The 18,982-nt window shown below is 45.2% G+C and overlaps 1 protein-coding gene across 2 annotated transcripts in view; it reads right to left on the reverse strand.

Annotated features, from left to right (window-relative positions):
- Positions 1-385: 385 nt before the first annotated feature.
- Positions 386-18,982, reverse strand: part of grik5 (glutamate receptor, ionotropic, kainate 5) — a 30,724-nt gene continuing 12,127 nt past the window's right edge. Inside the window, exons 9-20 of one of the 2 annotated variants that reach the window (XM_053433473.1) lie at positions 17,933-18,037; positions 15,107-15,214; positions 13,647-13,850; positions 12,542-12,655; positions 11,839-11,948; positions 11,424-11,597; positions 9,498-9,663; positions 8,290-8,515; positions 4,339-4,467; positions 2,335-2,456; positions 1,652-1,688; positions 969-1,021 (exon numbers count right to left, since the gene is read on the reverse strand). In XM_053433473.1, the coding sequence (XP_053289448.1) occupies positions 969-1,021; positions 1,652-1,688; positions 2,335-2,456; positions 4,339-4,467; positions 8,290-8,515; positions 9,498-9,663; positions 11,424-11,597; positions 11,839-11,948; positions 12,542-12,655; positions 13,647-13,850; positions 15,107-15,214; positions 17,933-18,037 (1,548 nt within the window). Of the gene's footprint in view, positions 1,022-1,651; positions 1,689-2,289; positions 2,457-4,338; positions 4,468-8,289; positions 8,516-9,497; positions 9,664-11,423; positions 11,598-11,838; positions 11,949-12,541; positions 12,656-13,646; positions 13,851-15,106; positions 15,215-17,932; positions 18,038-18,982 lie in introns of both variants that reach the window. The other variant, XM_053433472.1, reaches the window with a different exon arrangement.

The following is an 18,982-nucleotide window of genomic DNA, read 5'->3' on the forward strand; positions in this document are numbered from 1 at the left end:
TCACATCTAAAGGTTAACTTACGAGGGAGAGAGAGAAAGGAAGCCAATGACGACCGTCGTCTGCGACCTCTGGGCTCAGATTTCTCCAAACTGAACTGTTCGTCAGAGTCAATCACAGAAGCTTTAACCCACCACTATCTCTTTGGAGCCAGTTCTGTATCTGTGGGCCTCAAGCTCACCTGGAGAACAGGTTACAGTCTTCCTTGTTTATCCGGTTGCCTCGCTCTCTATTGGATGACCTTGCCAAGTTCCGTTTTTCCCCCTTTTGTTCTCCGATGAATTTCACCTGCGGAGCCGAGCAATGTTTTTCTGAGCAGCCCAAATGTCCCTCAGTCATGTCATTGGCTACCTGCAGCCCTCCGCCCCCGCCCACACGCCTCTGGTCTCAGTCCTGGTTCACCAGTAGGTCTGTGGTGTTGCTGCTCTGTGGAGGTGGAAGGGGGCGGGCAGTATGAGGTGGGGGGCTGTGATGTAGCCGCCGCGGGCTGGGCCCCCCTCCGCCCTCACTGTCTGTGTTGGATGAGGATGGAGGCGGGGGAGGGGGTAACCTGGGCAGGGGTGCCGATAAAGGTGGTATTCTTGTCGACGTCGATCCTAAACTGCTGCCTGACCTCAGGCTCTGGATCCTCCGGCACTCCTGGCAGATCCTCACGTGGGTGCAGTTGCGGGCTGGCAGCATCACAGGGGCGGGGGCCGGTGGAGGAGGGGTGGTGTTGGCACCCAGGGGATCATCTAGGAGCCGCTGCGGTCCAGGACCAAGATCTGAAAGCCCTGTCCCTCCTGCTCCACCTCCTCCACCTCCAGCACCACCTGTCAGGGGGCCTGCCCCACTGTAGAGCTTCCCGTTGCTGAGGCGCATCTCCCGCACGAGGCGCAGGGGCCGAGGGGCCCCCAGAGCGATGCGTGCCGGGTGGCGCAGGGCCGCGGAGCTGCTGAGGGGCCGACGGCGCCGCATACGGGAGCTCTTCTTACAGGAGACGGCGTTTCGGAACTCTGTGATCATCTCCTGACAGACAGACACCTAGAGAGGGAAGGGGAGGGACGAGGAAGGACAGTAGGAAAGACGGAAGGGAAGGAAAAGGGAAGGAAGGGAGGCAAAGGTAGGAGGGGCGCAACAGACACAAAGTAGGCAGGCAGCCGAACAAGACAGTGGTAAGGCAGTACATGAATAATGAGAGCGGAGGGAAAAACGCAAAAGAAATGAAAGGACAACGAAAAAAAGGGAACAAGGCAGAGAAAATAGGCGTAGTAAGGCATGGTAAATGAAAAGTTTGCAGGAGAAGCGAGGGCACAGAGATCAACAAATGAATTTTGAAAACAGAAATGAGGAGGTGAAGGGGAAGGACGTGGAGATGGGTAGAGATGGGAGAATAACCGAGGAGCAGAGAGTTATTACAATCCAAACACACAGAACACCGAAATGTCGTTTAGTTTATGGGCACTTCATTATGACACTGTGCACTATGAACGGACAGGCAGGCCTACAGGTGCACTAACACAAACAAAGACACACAAACGGCACAACCCCACACACACGTCCCCATGTTTAAATAATATCTACTGGGATACACGACAAACAAAATGCATCAACACGTCCACGACACACAAACACCACTCTCACTGAAATCATAATAGAAAGTCATGTGCTCACATAAACAGAAACAGGACTCATAATCGGAGAACAGACACTGATGGCCGAATGACGGGAGGTGTGTGTGTGTGTGTGTGTTTGTGTAAGTGTGTGTGTGTGTGTGTGTGTGTGTGTGTGTTTGAGAGAGAGAGTGAGAGAGGGAGACGCACAGTGAGATGGGTAGAAGTAATCCAAGAATGGAAACGAAGAATACCAGCGTACATGTGAGGCATGTAAAAGAAGATACATCATGACATTTAATGCCAGGGGAAAAGATCACACTACTTCTTTATGCAAGCAAATATTGGCATCTCTCAATATTGCTTATTCGCACCATCAAGTTTAGCTTCGCAGACACTTGAAACTGCCACACTGTTTAACACCAAACACTAAAAAAAGGGCACGGTGACTTCAAAACAGGCACGGCATGCAAAGTAGAATCCAAGTCTCTGTTGGGTTTATCGTCTTTTGACACCACAGAAGTTCAAGGGCACATTCCTCTCATCTCAACATGCACATAACCTCAAAACGTTACAGCACGCACAGACCAACAAACGAACATATCAGTGGAGGCAAAAGGAAAAAGAAAATCTACCCACACTCACACACCCACGAAACAACGTAATCAAAAGGGTTGGCGGGGTGCCATGGGAACCTACTGGGGTGTGTCTGTGGTGTCGGCGAGGGCAGGTATGGGGGCATACCTCATCGGTCTCTGTCGAGCGGCGCGTCGACCACACAAACTCCATAATGGCCACAAACACGGCAATGATGAGGCCACAGATCAGCACCACAAAGATGCCCCCAATGTTCTCCATCCCCAGACCTGAGAGCGAACCACAGGAGAGAAGACATCAGCACACACACACGCAACACTTTGTCAAAAAGGCCATTTTGTCTGGACTAGACACAGGGAGTACTGTGCAGCCAGTAAAAACTGTTGCATAATGTTTTCTGTGCCACCAGAGGAACTCTGTTAAATGAATGGTTCAATAGTTTGGGAGATATTGGCTTATTTCATTTTCTTTCTCCAACTTCTTGCCAAGAGTTAGATGAAATCAATAAATATGAAGTCATAGACAGCCGCTGATTAAATACTGGAGACAAACTCTGTCCAAATGTACGAGCTTCGTCCCAATGTCACACAATCAGCTTCCCATTTTGACAGACACTGCTTATCCTTGGAGGATGGCGGAGGGAGCTGGAAGCAGTCCCAGCCGACTTTGGGCAGGAGGCGCAGTACATCCTGGTTACGTCACCAGGGTGTCGCAGGACCAACACACAGAGACAAGCAACCATTCACTCTCAGTCAATTTAGACACATAAACCGAATTTGCATGTCTAGGGAAAGAAGGAAGAAGCTGGAGAACATGTTGCAAACACATGGCGAGTATGCAGACTCCACAACACAAGCCAAACCGGGATTTGAACCAGGAACCTTTTTGCTATGGGGTGTTAACAACCGCACCTCTGTGTTGTTATTTTTTTGCACAGATTACACACAGTAGCTATAATGTGTTGCTGATAGTTAGACTTTGTTAGCTTTGGATTGAGGCTAGCTGATTAGTACACACAAACATTTCCAGTCTGAATGCTAAGTTCAAATAACCAGCTGTAGCTTTGTATTGATTCTCATTAAAGTCTCAGCAAATTTTCAAAATTGGTGAACTATTCCGTTAAATCTGAGAAAATTGCTCAAGTGAGGACACATTTATCATCTTGGGTAGGCACTGGCGTATCCATGGTCGGGGCCAGGGGGGCAGTGGCCCCAGCTGAAATCTGGATTGGTCAGTCAGTCAGTCATCTTCTATGAAGTACATGGAACTATTTTCAATGATGTGTGGCCTTGCTCAAGAGCTTACAGTGAACAAGGAATGACTTAAATGTGCACCTTTCTTAATCAGGAATTGTGCTGGGATGTTAGACCCATTATTGGCTTCCCCGTGTAAATTGTGGCCCCTTTATGGCCTCTTATTTTAGAAAAATTCCTCGATCCGCCACCGGGTTGACAGCCTGTGTGATGTGAGGGTCTGAAAGGCCTCTCTCAGTATTAATGGAGCTTTTCTCGTCCTAAGGACTAAAAATCACAATTTCTCAGCCTCAAACTCGACCCTTCTTTTTAAATCTGTTCCAACCTTAAGAAAGTGCAAAACCAAATCGCTGGAGTGCTCCTCCAATTGAGTTAAGAAAAAAAGATTAAATGCCCCGTGATGAAGTGACTGAGTGAACAGCCTGAAATGCTGGAGTGTTCAGATGAAGCTCAATGAAGCTGAAACATCCGGCACAGAGCATTTTGTTCAAAGTTATTGAAACCATTTTTTAAAAGAGGTTTTCCTCTGACAGCAGCGGCTTTAATGCAGAGTCATTTTCATTGTCTTTGTCATGTACGCAGGCAGAGACTTTTAACGCTCTCACACACAAACACACACACACACACACACACACACACATACACACACACACACACACACACACACACACACACACACACACATAAACAGTCACACTCTCTCTAATACAATTTCCATTACACACCACCTGAGACAAACAGGAGACATTTGGGAAAGTAGATTGTGCTAAGCACCCTTCACAAGGACTTTAGGTTAGGCATTAGCCATTAGTGGGACTGTAGCAGAGAGTGAGGAGACTATTACTGGGGACATTAGAGAGAAGAAGGGAGTGGAGACAGACAGCTGCGGTCAACTGACCCTTGGCACGGTGGTCCTCCTCTTTGGGACATTGGCCCCCCTCCCACCACCTCCTCTTCAGTATCTCCAGCCTGTTGTTCTCCTGCAGCTGGAGGATGGCCAGCGTGATCTCATCTCTGAACGGAGACCCTGGCAAACGACAGGAAGGCAAGGATAAGAGAGCGAGCGTTGGAGGACGGGGAAAAAGGTGCAGAGGAAAAAAACTAAAACACACACAGCCCTGGACAAGAGGAGGATTATTCCAGAAGAGGAGGGGAAAAAACGTGGAATGAGGAAAAATGTGAAAGAAGCTAGGAGGACGAGTCGCAGAGTATGAATTGCTGCTGCAGCCGAGAGATGGCTACGAGTGATCTTATGGAGAGAATAAAGAGAGGATTAGTGAGGGATAAAGAGCGAGAATACATCCAGACTGAGCCCAGCGGAGCAGCTGCTGGTCAGAAGGAATAACAAGCATGTCATGAACTAGATACAGTAGAACAGGCCGAGAGGATTTAAAGGGTCTGCTCAACTTAAACCATATATTTTCTTTGAATACATATGCTTATATATGTTTTTTTATTATGCAGCATCTGTCTTGCTAACCAGTTAGAAGGAGGCAATGTTTTCATTTGTGTTTCAGCAGCATTACCCAAACATTACTTGACGGATTACAACAAAACGTGGTGGAAGGATGCAGGATGGGTCAGGGAAGACAATATTAAAATCATGTAGAGGGTCTGGATCCGAGGAATTCTTTTTCACTTTGCTTGTCGGGCGTTTTTTTGACATTTTCATCCAGTTTCCCAGGCAACAATTCATGGATCAAGAACTTGTATCTATGAGTCAGTGCAAATTGGTGCAGTTTGATCGACTTTAAAGGGGAAAGATGGGCCTTGGCAGAGGTATACGCTCTTCTAAGCTTCTTCTAGTTTCATAATAAATCAGAACCCTTAAAATGCAATCTGTTGAAAGAGCAAAAACAAGGAAACATGTCCCCAGCCCCTGTGTCCAGGAGAACCACTTGTTCAAGCTGTTATCATCTATAAGACGCTATAAATCACCTCCCACCTTGACAAACAATTTCAAAAATATAATATCCCCCCCCCCCACCACCACCTCAATGCAGACCCTGAAACCCTCTCTCCATAAAAATCCCTCGCCCTCCGAGTGGGTTACATCACAGCTGCTGTGCACTGACGCAGGGGAAGCAGCTCATGCAGATGTTTCCTCTCCCAGGTAACGAGTTATTATCCCTTCTCCTGATGAGGTTCAGGGTTTTGGATCCAAGATAAATCCTCATCCTTCATGTTGAACCCCCCCCCCCTGCTCTGTGTGGAACATGCTCACTCACACCGTGTCTATTTCTCTGCCAGAACTTGTGTTCACCAGTGCAGCAGACTCAACCAGCACTCTCCTCCTCTACAGGTCACTGGGGCTATAGGTGACCTACTACCTCACTCTGGAAATAGCTCTGAGAATAAAGACCCCGTGTCCTTGACTATTTTTGGAGTCCAGTCTCTGTGAAGAAACTCAGCCTTGAGCTTAAAGGTCATACTTATAAGAGATTTTAAACAGTACGGCAGCAAACTGTTTTCTATGGAAGTATGTTTGTTGTGTAATGGCATCCTGAGTGGAGCAAGAAGCTCCATGGGCCCTCCACGAATTTACAAAGCACAATGACAAGGCCAGTACACAGTGCTCAGGTGAAATCAAGCTTTCACGATTTCCTCCACTGAGGAAACCCTGCTATTCAGCTAAGAAAGAGATTGAGAGGGCTCTGACTTGAAATAGAAGTGGCCTTTTCTCATTAATGGCTTTGGGTGGATTGTTGTGTTTTTTGTGCTGCTGTGAATACAGGAGGGGTTTATTTGTGTGTTTTGGGGTCAATTTTGTCGCTTATGGCATTTGTTTTAATTCAAGATGCTGGTGCTCCTGATGTGACATCTTTTGGCAGAATAATTTACAACTGTATATGTATATATATAACCTTTAAGCATATAAAACAGTCTTTTAAGAGCAGCATTTCTAAATATTGTAAGTTGCACATGCCATCTTTACATTTTTAACCACAGTAGATTTGACAATTAGGGACTTAAAACATGTTTAAATCCCCAACTCTGCACCGGAGTTCGGCTTCTGCTTTTATTTTATTAATCTGGAGACTTTGTTGCTTGTATCTCTTCAGTTACATGCAGTTTCAATTTCATGTCCAAAAACATGGACACTCCTTGTCTACTGCAGTGTCACTGTTGTCCTCTGAGCCCTCTGATATTACTAAGTAAGCTGAGTCTGCTGATGTCCGGGGCGGTATGTGTGACATGTTGGTGGAGATGAACAAAGCTCCAGTCTCGGGGTCAGAACCTCTGAAAGGGTTTGCAAAATGAGTTTGAAGTGCAGTGAGATTATTACCAGAGAGGGAAATAAGAAAATCTAACTTCAACTACATCATTTTACATTTATTTTTCTCCAAACTTTCCTTTAATTCTTTTAATTTCCCTTATTTTTGCTTGTGAAAAACTGCGCATGCTGTTTGAAAAGTGAAAAGAAACAATGTAATGAGAGAAATCCTAATGTGATGGGTGGCTGCAAGCGCATGTTGCTTTGTATCAAGACATTAAAAGGCTTGGAGCCAGTGTGTTAACATGCTTTGTGATAATATTTCTTTTCTTTGTTAAAAGCCTGATCTCACAGCTATTGTTCCGTCCTTTAACTACTGGATGTAGAACCCAGAAGACCATACATTAATAATAGGTTCCTGCTTTAATTAGTTCCTGCTATTCCTTTGCCTTAATCTACAAGCCACGGCACAGTTACAATAAAATACTGCAGGAGCGTATGGAACCAAAACAAACGGGTAATTGTTACAATCCTCGTGGTTTCGTATATAACACTAGATGCCTTCTGTCGATTTCACAGTCGATCTAGGGCCTTTATGGATAAATTATATGTGCGTTGACATGACAGCTATATTTGTGACCTTCCGTGACCTTTAAACGCTTGACGAGGCCAATCCCAGCCTTGGACCTTTGGGCGAGTGAGTGGAGGCAAAAAGACAAAAGATGATTGAGTGGTTGCCACAGGGCTTCGTGTGCTTTTAGATGCACAGCTTGAAAGGAACGACCCTGAATAAATCAATACTGATGTATAAATCTCCTCTCAAAACATTTTCATAGGCCCACTGGAAGACTCATACATTCATTAACATATTTTAAACTGTGTGTAATCGCATCCTCTCCGCTCGAAGGTGTTTTTTGTTTCAGTTGTTTATTTAACATAGTAGCAATTTAAAATGTTATAAAATTAAAGTAACTCAATATTCAAACGTAAGAGCCCACTAAGCATATACATGGATGTATGTATATATTGTATATCTCTAAATAAGGACTATAATTTAGAAGTAACAACTTAGCAGATAGATTTACAGAATGACTATCTCTAATTATGACGATTACTGTGACGCACTGTATTCCAAGCAATTTAACATATGTGTGATTATATTTTTATATTGGTCTTATTTGAAGTTATTACCTTGTCAGTCATGCTGTGTCAAGAATTGAGATGGAGATGCTAATAAACTTTCACGACTGCACTGCTGCAATTGCCTTTTCACCTGTCTCACTAAATCACTGCAATGTTGACAAGCCATTCAACGTGCTGCTGCTATTGGCTCCTAACACAATACAACACAAGGTCACACAATACACTTATTTTTACCTCTCAGGCTTTATGTTAATCATAGAATTCATTTTAAAAAAGTTAACTTTGGGGCGATTGGGATTTCTAGTCAGTAGCACCTAAACTCTGGAATAGTTCCCCGATAAGATTAAGACATTTGGACTATTTTATTTGCTCTCTGATGTGTTTTTTGTTAGAAATCCTCTATTTATTTAGATTTTATCACTTTTCTTTGCATTTATCACATCATCAGGTCCAACAAGGAGAAATGGGAAAATACAAAATTAGCGTTGTTACCCAGTGGCATGCCGATGCCGTAGCCCTTGGTGTCCAGCAGGCCGCCGATCTTTGTGAGATTACAGTTGAGGCCGCGGTGGTATTCATTCATGGTGCTCTCCATCAGGAAGGCATACTTTGAGTTGAGCACACGGGCAATGCCCTCCTCGGTGCTTTTCACAAATACACTGGGCTGCTTGGAGTTCATGTAGTTCCACATGCGCTGGTAGGTCTGGTAACGTGAGTTCTGCAGAGGAACGAGAAGACATCAACGCAGATTCAACACTGACCGCAGACATCGATATCTTATCATTGGTATTTAAAGAAGAAAGAAATCAAATGGAAAATACACATAGATCAGAAACTCCGGTGTGAATAATGACAAGTAGAGTAAAACGTCAACAGCAAATAGATGGTAAAAGGAGAGAGGAGAGGAAAGGAGAGTGAGGAAAAAGTGAGATGAATTAAGGCAACAGATTATTTGCTCATGGCGCAGCTGATGCAACATCTTTTCTACAGATGGAGGTAAATCAGCACACAGGAGGGGGTGCAGCACTCAGCAGAACGAGGCAAGTCCAAACTGAGGATTGAGTGTTTAATGTGTACAATTACATGTTGATTTGAGTGTAGAGAAGGTGTGTGTGTGTGCGTGTGTGTATTTGGCAATGAGTGGGGTAATATATACCACACTTACTTATATATATGGACAAACACCATGAGAAATCAAAACACACACAAAAACACACATTGGCATCTAGCCCTTTCCCATACATGCACACAAATAAACAAGTATGTTTTTTTTTAACATTCACCTACACAAACTCCCACATGTAAACACACCTACGCACAAAGACAACACACACACACACATGCGCGTGATCTATGACAAACACAGATGCCGACACAGATGCCGGAAGCGCTTTCATAAGCAAACACAGGCAGCCAGCCACTTAACACAAACAGCCATAAAGAAAACAAACGAGGAACTCAGAGATAAAGTCGCAAAGATGAGGACAAGCATTCACTCCAGGCCCGACAATAAAACACAAAAACACAAAAAACTTCACGATAAATGGTCGCAATAAAGAGATTCCGGGAAATGTCAGATTGAGTAGATCCGGCTGCCATCACAAAGAGCACAATATAACATCTACACACACACACAGACACACACACAAACAGTGCCAAACACAGAGACAAATCATATATTCATCTGCAGTGGCTCGTACCATGAAGAAGGTCATGGTGCTCCCTCCATGGATGGTGCCGTACCCGATGTTGGTCTGGTCGGCCAAGTCGTCGGGGGACTCGATGGGAACCTCCATCCTCTGGACCGTGAGGAATGCCGCCAGGTTGGCCGTGTAGGAGGAGATGATGATCAGGGTGAACGCCCACCTACGAGGAGGAGACAGAAGGAGAGGAAGAGGGAGAGGGGTTAGTGTGGGGATGTGTGATGTGGACGGAGATGACATTCTAAACAGAATATCAATAAACAGCTTTGGGGACTTAAAATAAATCAGGTAATACCCTCAAGACGCCATCGGATCTGTCCCAATACTATTCTGCAGTACAACAACTAAACCTTAACACAAAGAGCTATGTTCAGTGATAAGAGGAACAAGGAACCGACGGTGTGGCCCCCACAGAGCCCTGATCTCAACATCACTGAGTCAGTCTGGGATTACAGGAAGAGACGGAAGACACTGAGACAACGTGAATCCTACAGGAGAACTGGGGAACCGTCTCAAAGATGCTGGGAACAACCCTCCTGCCATTATAAATGTACAGAGTAGAGGAAGGTGGTGCTGGTTTGGCAAACGCTGGTCCTTTAGGTTAATTTCTGCGTCTGCCAATTGAGAAACGGTTGAAGCAGAAATTTTTGTGCTTCTCAAAGTTTTGCGAAATAATCATGCATGGCCACTATTTCCATTAATCAGCCCTGCTCATTGATTTGAAAAACCGCCTGAGTACAGATTCCTCTGCATGAACAGTATAGAGATGTAAAGCATCTCACCCTAAATAAAATACTGTACAATTAGAAACCTGAACTACACTGCACGTCTAAAAACTTTCTTTCAGAAGAATATCATGTACTCAATATATTTAATAATCACTCCTATTCCATATCTAGCTCAACCTCAGTGTAATTATCCCTTCCTGTCTTCCTCTACCCTTTATCTCCTTAGCTCTTAGCGATTATTATTTCTTCCTCAGCACAGCGCTCTTTTAACACTCACTCTTGTTGCCACAGGAAAATGATTGGGACAGTATTTCTGTGGGCTTAGCGTTTTCTGTTTGCATGAAGAGCTAGCCCTTCAACACCGAAACTTATAAGCTACGCGTCAGCTATATGACGAAAATCCCCGAAAGTCATTATCTTACACAGCAGATGTGCAAAAAAAAAGTATTAAGGAAAAATGCAGGTTCTTGATTAAGGAATGAGGTAGCCAGTAATTGATTTTTGATTTTAATAATATAATATATCAATAAACTTTATTTATATGGCACTTTTTAATACGAATTAAGAATACAAACCATTATAAAAAGAAGCAAAGTAAAAGGGACAAATAAATAAAAGTAAATATATAAATTAAATATAGGTTGAAGAATACTCATCTTATAAAATCTGTGCAGCAAAGTGAAAAAATTTAAGTAAGACCAAAAGCCTAGTAAAGAGCAGTTTTATAAGAGCTATTTATTAGAGTATAAGGATTCAGCCTCAGATCTCCTCTGGGAGTTTGCTCCACAGAGAGGGTGCCACAACAGAAAAGGCCTTGGTCCTCATCCTCGTTTGTTGCTGGTCTCAAATTCTTGCCTGCTTCACTAAACTCTCCATCCTCGATGAATGTGTCCTTCAATTTTCCAAATTCCACTGTGGAAGTTGCACAAAGGACAAAGACTTGCGTCCAAAGTAGTTTGAATGTCACGAATCAGACCTGCACAAGTCTTGAGCTCCGATTAAAGCTGAGCACTGGGACATTTTTTCCCTTTAGCACATGAAAACAGCTTTCAATGTCAAACTCTAACACCGCTGTGCAGAGTGAGGGTGAAACATTCAAGAGTAGCAACAGTAAGTCAAATACATGTTTTTGAGTGGAGGTGGGCACACAAACACACAAACACACAGACACACACAGAGCAATTCAGGTACTTACCAAACCCCACTAACACATCTGGTCGACAAGGCTCTGGGCATTATCTCTGATCCCTGCTGCATGAAGCCTCCAACAGGGAACCACAGGCTGTTTCCCAGTGTGTACTGGTTCTCCAGCATGTCCCTGCGCTCTCGCAGACACGGGTGAGGGTTGTACCACTCGTAGGGACTCAGCCTGTCGGGGGGGAAACAAGGGGTCCAGTGGAACCAGGTCAAACTACAGAGCGGTAATGCTCTTCTGCCAATTCATTCATCAATCAGTCACTCGATACTTGTCAAACTGTCTGCAGGAGGTTGTGTTGGGTAAAAAGCATCCCGGTATGTGACAAGCAACCCGTGTTCGACAAGATAAATGGTGATAGAGCGCAGATGTGAGCTGCAGATTATCAGTACAGTGTGTGATGTAATGTATTGACCTTGCAGCCAGGAAGAGCACGCAGCTGACAGCCAGGTAGGCGAGCAGCATAAAGAGCCAGACAGCGGGAGAGAAGGGATCGAGGAAGGAGAAGTAACCAGGCTTCCGACCCTGATGCGGTGAAAAAAGAAGAAGAGGAGAGGAAGGACAATAAAGAAACAGAAAGGCGCCGACAGACAGACAAACAGGCAGGAGGGCACACTGTGATAGAAAAGAAGTCATCTCCCAGTAGGCAGTAATTGTCCCTGCTGCACCACAGGAGGGCAGTGTCCTTCACTGCACTCCCACTGCAAGTCTGCAGTGCTGTGATACGCTAATGCTACAATCCATAAATGCTCTATTTCACAATGCCTACTGCCGAAGCATACTTGGCCTAGCCCCAAAACCTCATTAGCAATGTACAGCTGCCACAGTCACCGACTTACAGAGCACTGACTTACTGGGCAATTTAAACTACAACAATAAATTTCACTGTGGACCCAGTGGCTGCAGCAGCATCCTACTTTCTACACATAAACAAGCTTTAGCTTCGGTAGACGAGATCCACAGCCTGATTCCTGAAGCGTCATCTAACGACTGTCATCGGCTACTGTGTGACCCTCGTTCGCTTGAGAGCAGCGCACACGGTAGAAATGAAATCCAGTCCAAGGTCCAGTGTAAGTTTCACCCAGTGGTCGCCCCACAGCCCCGGATAACACCCTCACCAGCTGAACCCTGTACAAGATGCTGATCCCCAGGGTCATGAACGGCTTAGAGAAGTCGATAACTTTCTCTCTCTCTGACGTGATGGTGAAGCCCGCCACGGCCAGGTCCGCTTTCTGTAGGATCGACAGGGAAAGACAGATGGGCAGATGGATAGATCATAGTGGGGGGGGGGGGGGCAAGAGAAAGACAGAGGTGGTGGACGAAAAAACGAGAAGTGGTCAGGTGGCTGTGCAAAAACACTGGATGTTGCATGAGAACATTAGGGTACAAATAAGAGCTCTGGATCACGGGAAAATACAATTCTGTCCTCACATTTGAAAAAACATACACACACACACACACACACACATTATCCCCGTCCAAATGAGGCTAATTGCAAGTAAGCACTGGGTGTATGGTCTCTCCACCTGTATAAAACCTCGCAGGTCTCTGGTCGCTCTGCCTTCCCTCCATCTCTTCCATTAAAAGCTAATTGATGAACATGGGCCGCTAATTAGAGCTGAGTGATCAGGCAGTGGGGGAGGGCAGGGAGCGTGAGGAAGCGTGGAGAGCTGGGGGAGCACCAGTGTGGCAGGCCCCACACAGGGACCACAGTCTGGTAATTGAAGTATACTGTATGGTAATTAAGCAGAGAGGGGCTCTCATTAGCCTGCTTCAACCAGAGTGTCTGTCAGAGGCGCACTAGGCCTGGACAGGGGGGAGAAAGAGGGGCGGGCGGCGGTGGCGGGGGGGGGGGGGGGGGGCGGGCTGGGTTATGGGAGGGTTACTGTGAGGAAAGATGGCGCAGACAATTTAAGGCGATGCTACCACTCTCTTTTGGGGAATTATCAAGTCAGCTTTTGTCCTAGATAAGAGCCTTACTCCCCTCTGAGGGCAATTTGAGACATGGGAAGTTACAGCAGAGTTGTGGTTTGGGGCTAAAGCGCGAGTGTGTGCGTGGGTGGGTTTGTGTGTACATGCTTGTGTGTGTGTGTGTGTGTGTGTGCCTGTCTGTCTGTAGAGACACTTGTTTGAACATTTGAGCATTTTTCTGTGTTTGTGCTTTGTGCATGAGAGTCGGGAGCAAGAGGCAGAGGGAGGTGGGGGGGGGGGGGGGGTACTCACCCTGTTGATTAGCTCTCCAACCATGCCAGTCCAAGAGCCGTTGGGCTCCGGAGCCCCGTACAGCCCATCATCCACCAGCTTGATCTTGAAGGAGAATTTCAAGATGTTCGCCAGCTCCCTCAGCATGTCCACGCAGAAGCCCTCGTACTGGTCGTTGCCCTGGTACACCTGGTAGTTGTCCTTACGCATCACATATGGGTTTTCCTACACACGGGGGGGGGGGGGAGAACAGGGAGGCTCAGTCCAAAACAATTCATATTGTATTCGAGCAGAGATTTTAAGGCTCAAGGTTTCAAAACCAAAACTAAAATATTAAATGATATTAAAGACATAGTTCTGCAATGAAATATGCTAATTTGCTTTATTGAGTCTTTCTAAAGCGTTTTCAATCTCTACTCAAAATAAATAATAATATAATAATTAGAAAGTTTATTTGTGTAGCATCACTCATGCATTCCATTGTTGGAAAAAAAATACAAAATATATAACATAGGTCTACTCATTTTTTAAGATTTAAAGAAAGAGTTGTCACATCTGACACCTTTTTATATGAATTTTAAAGACACTGCAGTGAGAACATAATACAAAGATGAGTTGCATCACAGGATTCAGATTTTCATATTGTATCGAATATCGTGGCCTTGTCTAAACCCATTTAGCTCATTTTCTTTATCAGCTTCTTGTCAGTCACCCCTGGTGTTATGGAGGTCCAGTCCTATTTGCTCAAGTTCTTTGTTGAAAGTCATAAAATGGCTGGTGCAAAACGCTGTAATGGATCAGATCAAAGCCAAAACAGACAGAAACAGTGACAGCCTTTGCAATAGACCTGGGTACAAAGAGAAGACAGACGGCCGTCTTCTCCACTGAGCGTGAAGCCAAATGAAGAAATCCTTCACAGAGCTTGAGTCATATGTCCAGAAATCCCTCGACACATAATCAAGGGTAAACTCATCCTGGGAGAAGGAAGCAAAACAGCTCGGTTGGCTGGGAAATATCTACGTACAAGCTTGCCACAACAAAACCATATGAGACTCCTCTTTTGTTCTACTATTTTATATTCTAATAGGATTATCCTCCTTACTGTTTATAGAGCACCCTGCGGTGCAGACGCTTTCCTGTATCAGGTCGTTTTTACACATCTATTTCCAACCTGATGATGATACAGCAGCATCATGCAAGAGCTTTATTGATTTTCCGATGTTACATTACTCATGAGGAAACCAGCAGGAGACAAATCATAGTATTTGGATTAAAGCAGGGCACCGTGATTTTTGCCAGTTTGAGTCCAGCAACACGTCTCTCTCTGCGCTGTGTCAGTTTCTATGACAGCTTCAGTGACAGGAGAATTAGCAGAAACAGACCACAGCACAGCACGGGCTGCGGCACAGCTTGCGCGGCAAAACACGAAAACAACTCTGACCTCGCCAGGGCGGCAGTCCAGAAAGTAGGCGCGACCTTACCAGTATGGTGGTGACAACGAGGGTCTTGTTTGCCAGCGTCTCCGAGACATTGATATCCAGACTGGTGGAATTCATCGCCAGGGTGTTGTTGGAGTACCAGATCCCAATCTAGCACAGAAGAGAAAGTGAGTGGAAATCAATTGGCCATTATGGGATAAATAATGTGCTAAATAATCTCCAGGTTCGCTGCAACCGTTACTCTGTCACTTCAGGCTACAAATAAGCGTTTCAGTGAGTGCGTTAACCCTATTGGTCTGGTTTATAGTACCTTTGCATGTTGAATATTTGATGCCTTGCGTTGTTATCCATATTGTTACATGCTGCATACACAGGTTGACTTAATTGTTCCCACTAGAGCTATATAAGAACCTGCAGTCTATGCACTAATGTTAAAAATAAAAACCTGATGTTTACGGGCAGAGCAACGAGCTGAGACAAGATGGCAAAGATGGTAATGAAAAGCATTCATGATCAGGAGCTTCCCTGCCATGTGTATTTTCCTTCATTTACACCTTCTTTAAATTGCATTAAAAAAAAAAGGCAACATATTTCCATTTTATGGAGACAGTGAAGTCACTTAGGCAGATAAATGCGTGATTCAGACCTCGGCAGCGTGCACGGAGGACACCGGCATCACAGAGGAATTTCTTCTGAAATTATTATTGTACGTCTTTCAGTAGGTCAAACGAGAGGTAACGATTCCTCGGACAGAATTACAGTTTGTCTTTGACACTCCGTTTCCAGCTCTGACATTTAAGTGTACTCGTTTTTTGTCTTTTTATTTCTGTGAACCACCACAGCCGGGCTACAGAAGAGGTGCTGCCGGGCTGAGAGAGGTGAGTTTAAACGCTAATTACCAAAATGCAAGTCTCCCACGGAGATGAAGTCTGGCTTTAACCACGGCTATCAGTTGGCATTTAGTGTTTACCCAGAGTGCAGATGGCCTCGTGGTCAAGCCCGAGGAAACATATAAATGGAAGGTGACGAGAGAGTGTTTCCCGGAGTCAATGGACCGCGGCGCAATTCGCTCAGTCTGGCTCAGCAGTGATGGGTGTATTTATGCTTCATTTAATCTTGACTTTGAAACACGGGGGGAAATGGATTTTGATTTCCAGCTCCCCTCACTTTCCATCTAATGTCCATTGGAGGAGTCTTCATTGACGGAACGAGCCACTCAAACGGTGCTTACTACCTCGTTAGCTCGGACCGCCGACGCTCTACTTTGGTTCCACAAATTGTCCAACAACCCCTCAACAAATGTGTTGTGGCTTGTTACTGATAGATCAAAAACATAAATACACACCCTTACCAAGAGGACAGATCTGATCCAGGAAGATGAATGAAAGGGAATAAATGCATAGAATGAGAACTTGAAAGCAGGATAATAAATATTTTAAAAGAAGAAACACGCAATAAAACACACCCTAGCGCGGATTAATACACATGCTGCTGCAGATTTAATTGGTCTGGATTATGGCGATTTACGTAAACTAATGTTAGAAAATGTATATATTGCTGAAATACGTAACTCAGTGTGTTAATGACTTGAATTGCTTTTGTTACACTGCACTCACCCAGTAGTTTATGAGGAACACCTGAACATTATCTATCCAACCAGCGGTAGCACTTACATATATTCAGTGCATATGAAGGTCAGGAGCTTCACGTTCAACATTAGAATGAGGATACATGTCCGTGGAATGATGGGCTGAATATTTCAGATTTTTCTTCACAACAGTCTCCAACGTTTTCTCACAATGGTGCAAAGAACAAAAAACATCCTTTGAGCAGCGGCTCTGCAGACGGAAAAACTCCTCTTTGATGAGGGAGGTCAGAGGAGACTGGCCTGACATGTCGGAGCTGACAGAATAACCGGATAACCGCTCTTTACAACCGTGGAGAGCGGAGGGGCGTCTCGGAGTGCGCAACGTGTCGGACATCGAAGCGGACGTCAGCCAAGAGCAGACATGACGGCCTGCAGAGGGCTCACCAAACACCGGACAATTGAAGAGCCGGAGAGATGTAGCCTGCTCTGATGAATGTGGATTTCTGCCGGGGGGGGGACGGAGATGGAATCCACAGCATCAATCCACACGGCCAACCTGCCTCGGGTCAACAGTTCAGACTGGAGGTGGCGGTGGCGTAATGGTGTGGAGCATGTTTTCTTGGCACAGTTCGAGCCCCTGAATACCGATCAATTTGAACGCCACAGCCTATCGGAGTGGTGTTGCTGACCATGTGCATCGCTTTATGGCCACAATTTACCATCGGCTAATGGCTACTTCCAGAATGATAATGCTCCATGTCTGGTCCCCCTGAACCGTGCCAGTTGCAAACACTGATTTCCACAAATTAATCTCATTATTTATGGCCGTGGGGAGAAAATAAACCAAACATTAATGAAATATCATCCGTCAGATGAGAGAACGTCACGTCAACGTGCAGCTGTGGTCGAGGGAGGAGAGATGCACAATGCTGCACTCAACACTGCAGACCTGCTAGAGATGTAGCATCTCAAATTCAATTGATGAAGTATGCAGGCAGCTAATGTATTCAAGCCTTCAGATAAAACAAATGTTTACACACATTTGCAGCTCAAAGGCGCCACCTCAGATCGGAGGCTGTGGTTCTGTGCCGTCAGGTGAAATCCCAAAAACTTCACCAAATAAAAATATTTGGCTGCTATCAGGGGGAAGCAGTGACGAGGCTGACCTCAGGGTCAAACCCCCCCCTGAGCGATGTTCAATCAGACAGTTGATCTACTTCTAACCCAAAGCCTGAGGCCCATGTGACCTGGCTGCTACATAATAACCGGTGACTCCTGACCTCTTTGTGGCCTCCTCTGTGTTTCTCCAGGATCCTCAGGGTGTAGTTGGTCCTCTGACCTTTGCTGTTGAACTCCACGCGGCCCGTCAGACCATCGTACTCCACCTGGAGGGGGCGGACGTGGAGAGGGCACACGTGAGGAAACACGAAGGAGGCAGGGCAAAGGAAAGACAAGTCAATGAGAGGAGATTGGGTATAGGAAAAATGAGGATAGATTGCGGAATAAACAAATACAGGCAATCTGCTCTGTGAGACAAAACATTCTTCTTCTCACTATCCATCACGATTAGACAAACAGATCATATCAGGAGTGATTAGGAGGGAAGAGTGGGTGAGAGGCAGAGAGAAGGAAAGAGCAGGAGAGACAGAGACTGTGTCTGAGGCTGGACCAGACAGGGATAATCAGTTCCGGATCAACTAGGAGAAAGTGACTGAGTGAGAGGCTCAGACAGAGAAGCAGAGGGAGTCAACAGCTTCCTAATAAGACTTGCACCTCGCAGCTCAGCTCTGCCGCTCCGAAACCCAGGTGCTGGCACAGTGAGCGAGATCTATGATGAATGGAACGCTGCTGAAGATGGAGCACACCATGATGTTGACTAACAAAGACAGATGTCGGGTCGGTGGGGCGGAGGCAATGAGAGATGAGGCTCGGGCTGCCTTGACAACAGGTTGTCAATGAGACTCACACACACACACACACACACACACACACACACACACACACACACACACACACAAACGACCAGAGATGGGAGATGACAAAGAACAACAGGAGACAGAGGTTACATTTGACACGAGGCGAGGATGATACAGAATGTGGTTGTACTGTCATTGTACTTCATCAATAAATCAATCAGGAGGAAAATGAATCACCTATTCATGGTCATTGTTTGAGCCATTTTCAGAGCAAAATAAAAAACACAATGGTTCTACAATCTCGGATTTGATGATTTCATCCTTAATGATTATACATTTAAGATTTTGTTTTTTGGTCAGACAAGACAGATTATTATCATCAACAATAAATATATATTTTGTTGTATTCTCTCT

Source organism: Pleuronectes platessa, chromosome 10 (genome assembly GCF_947347685.1).
Source record: "Pleuronectes platessa chromosome 10, fPlePla1.1, whole genome shotgun sequence".
Taxonomy (NCBI): domain Eukaryota; kingdom Metazoa; phylum Chordata; class Actinopteri; order Pleuronectiformes; family Pleuronectidae; genus Pleuronectes; species Pleuronectes platessa.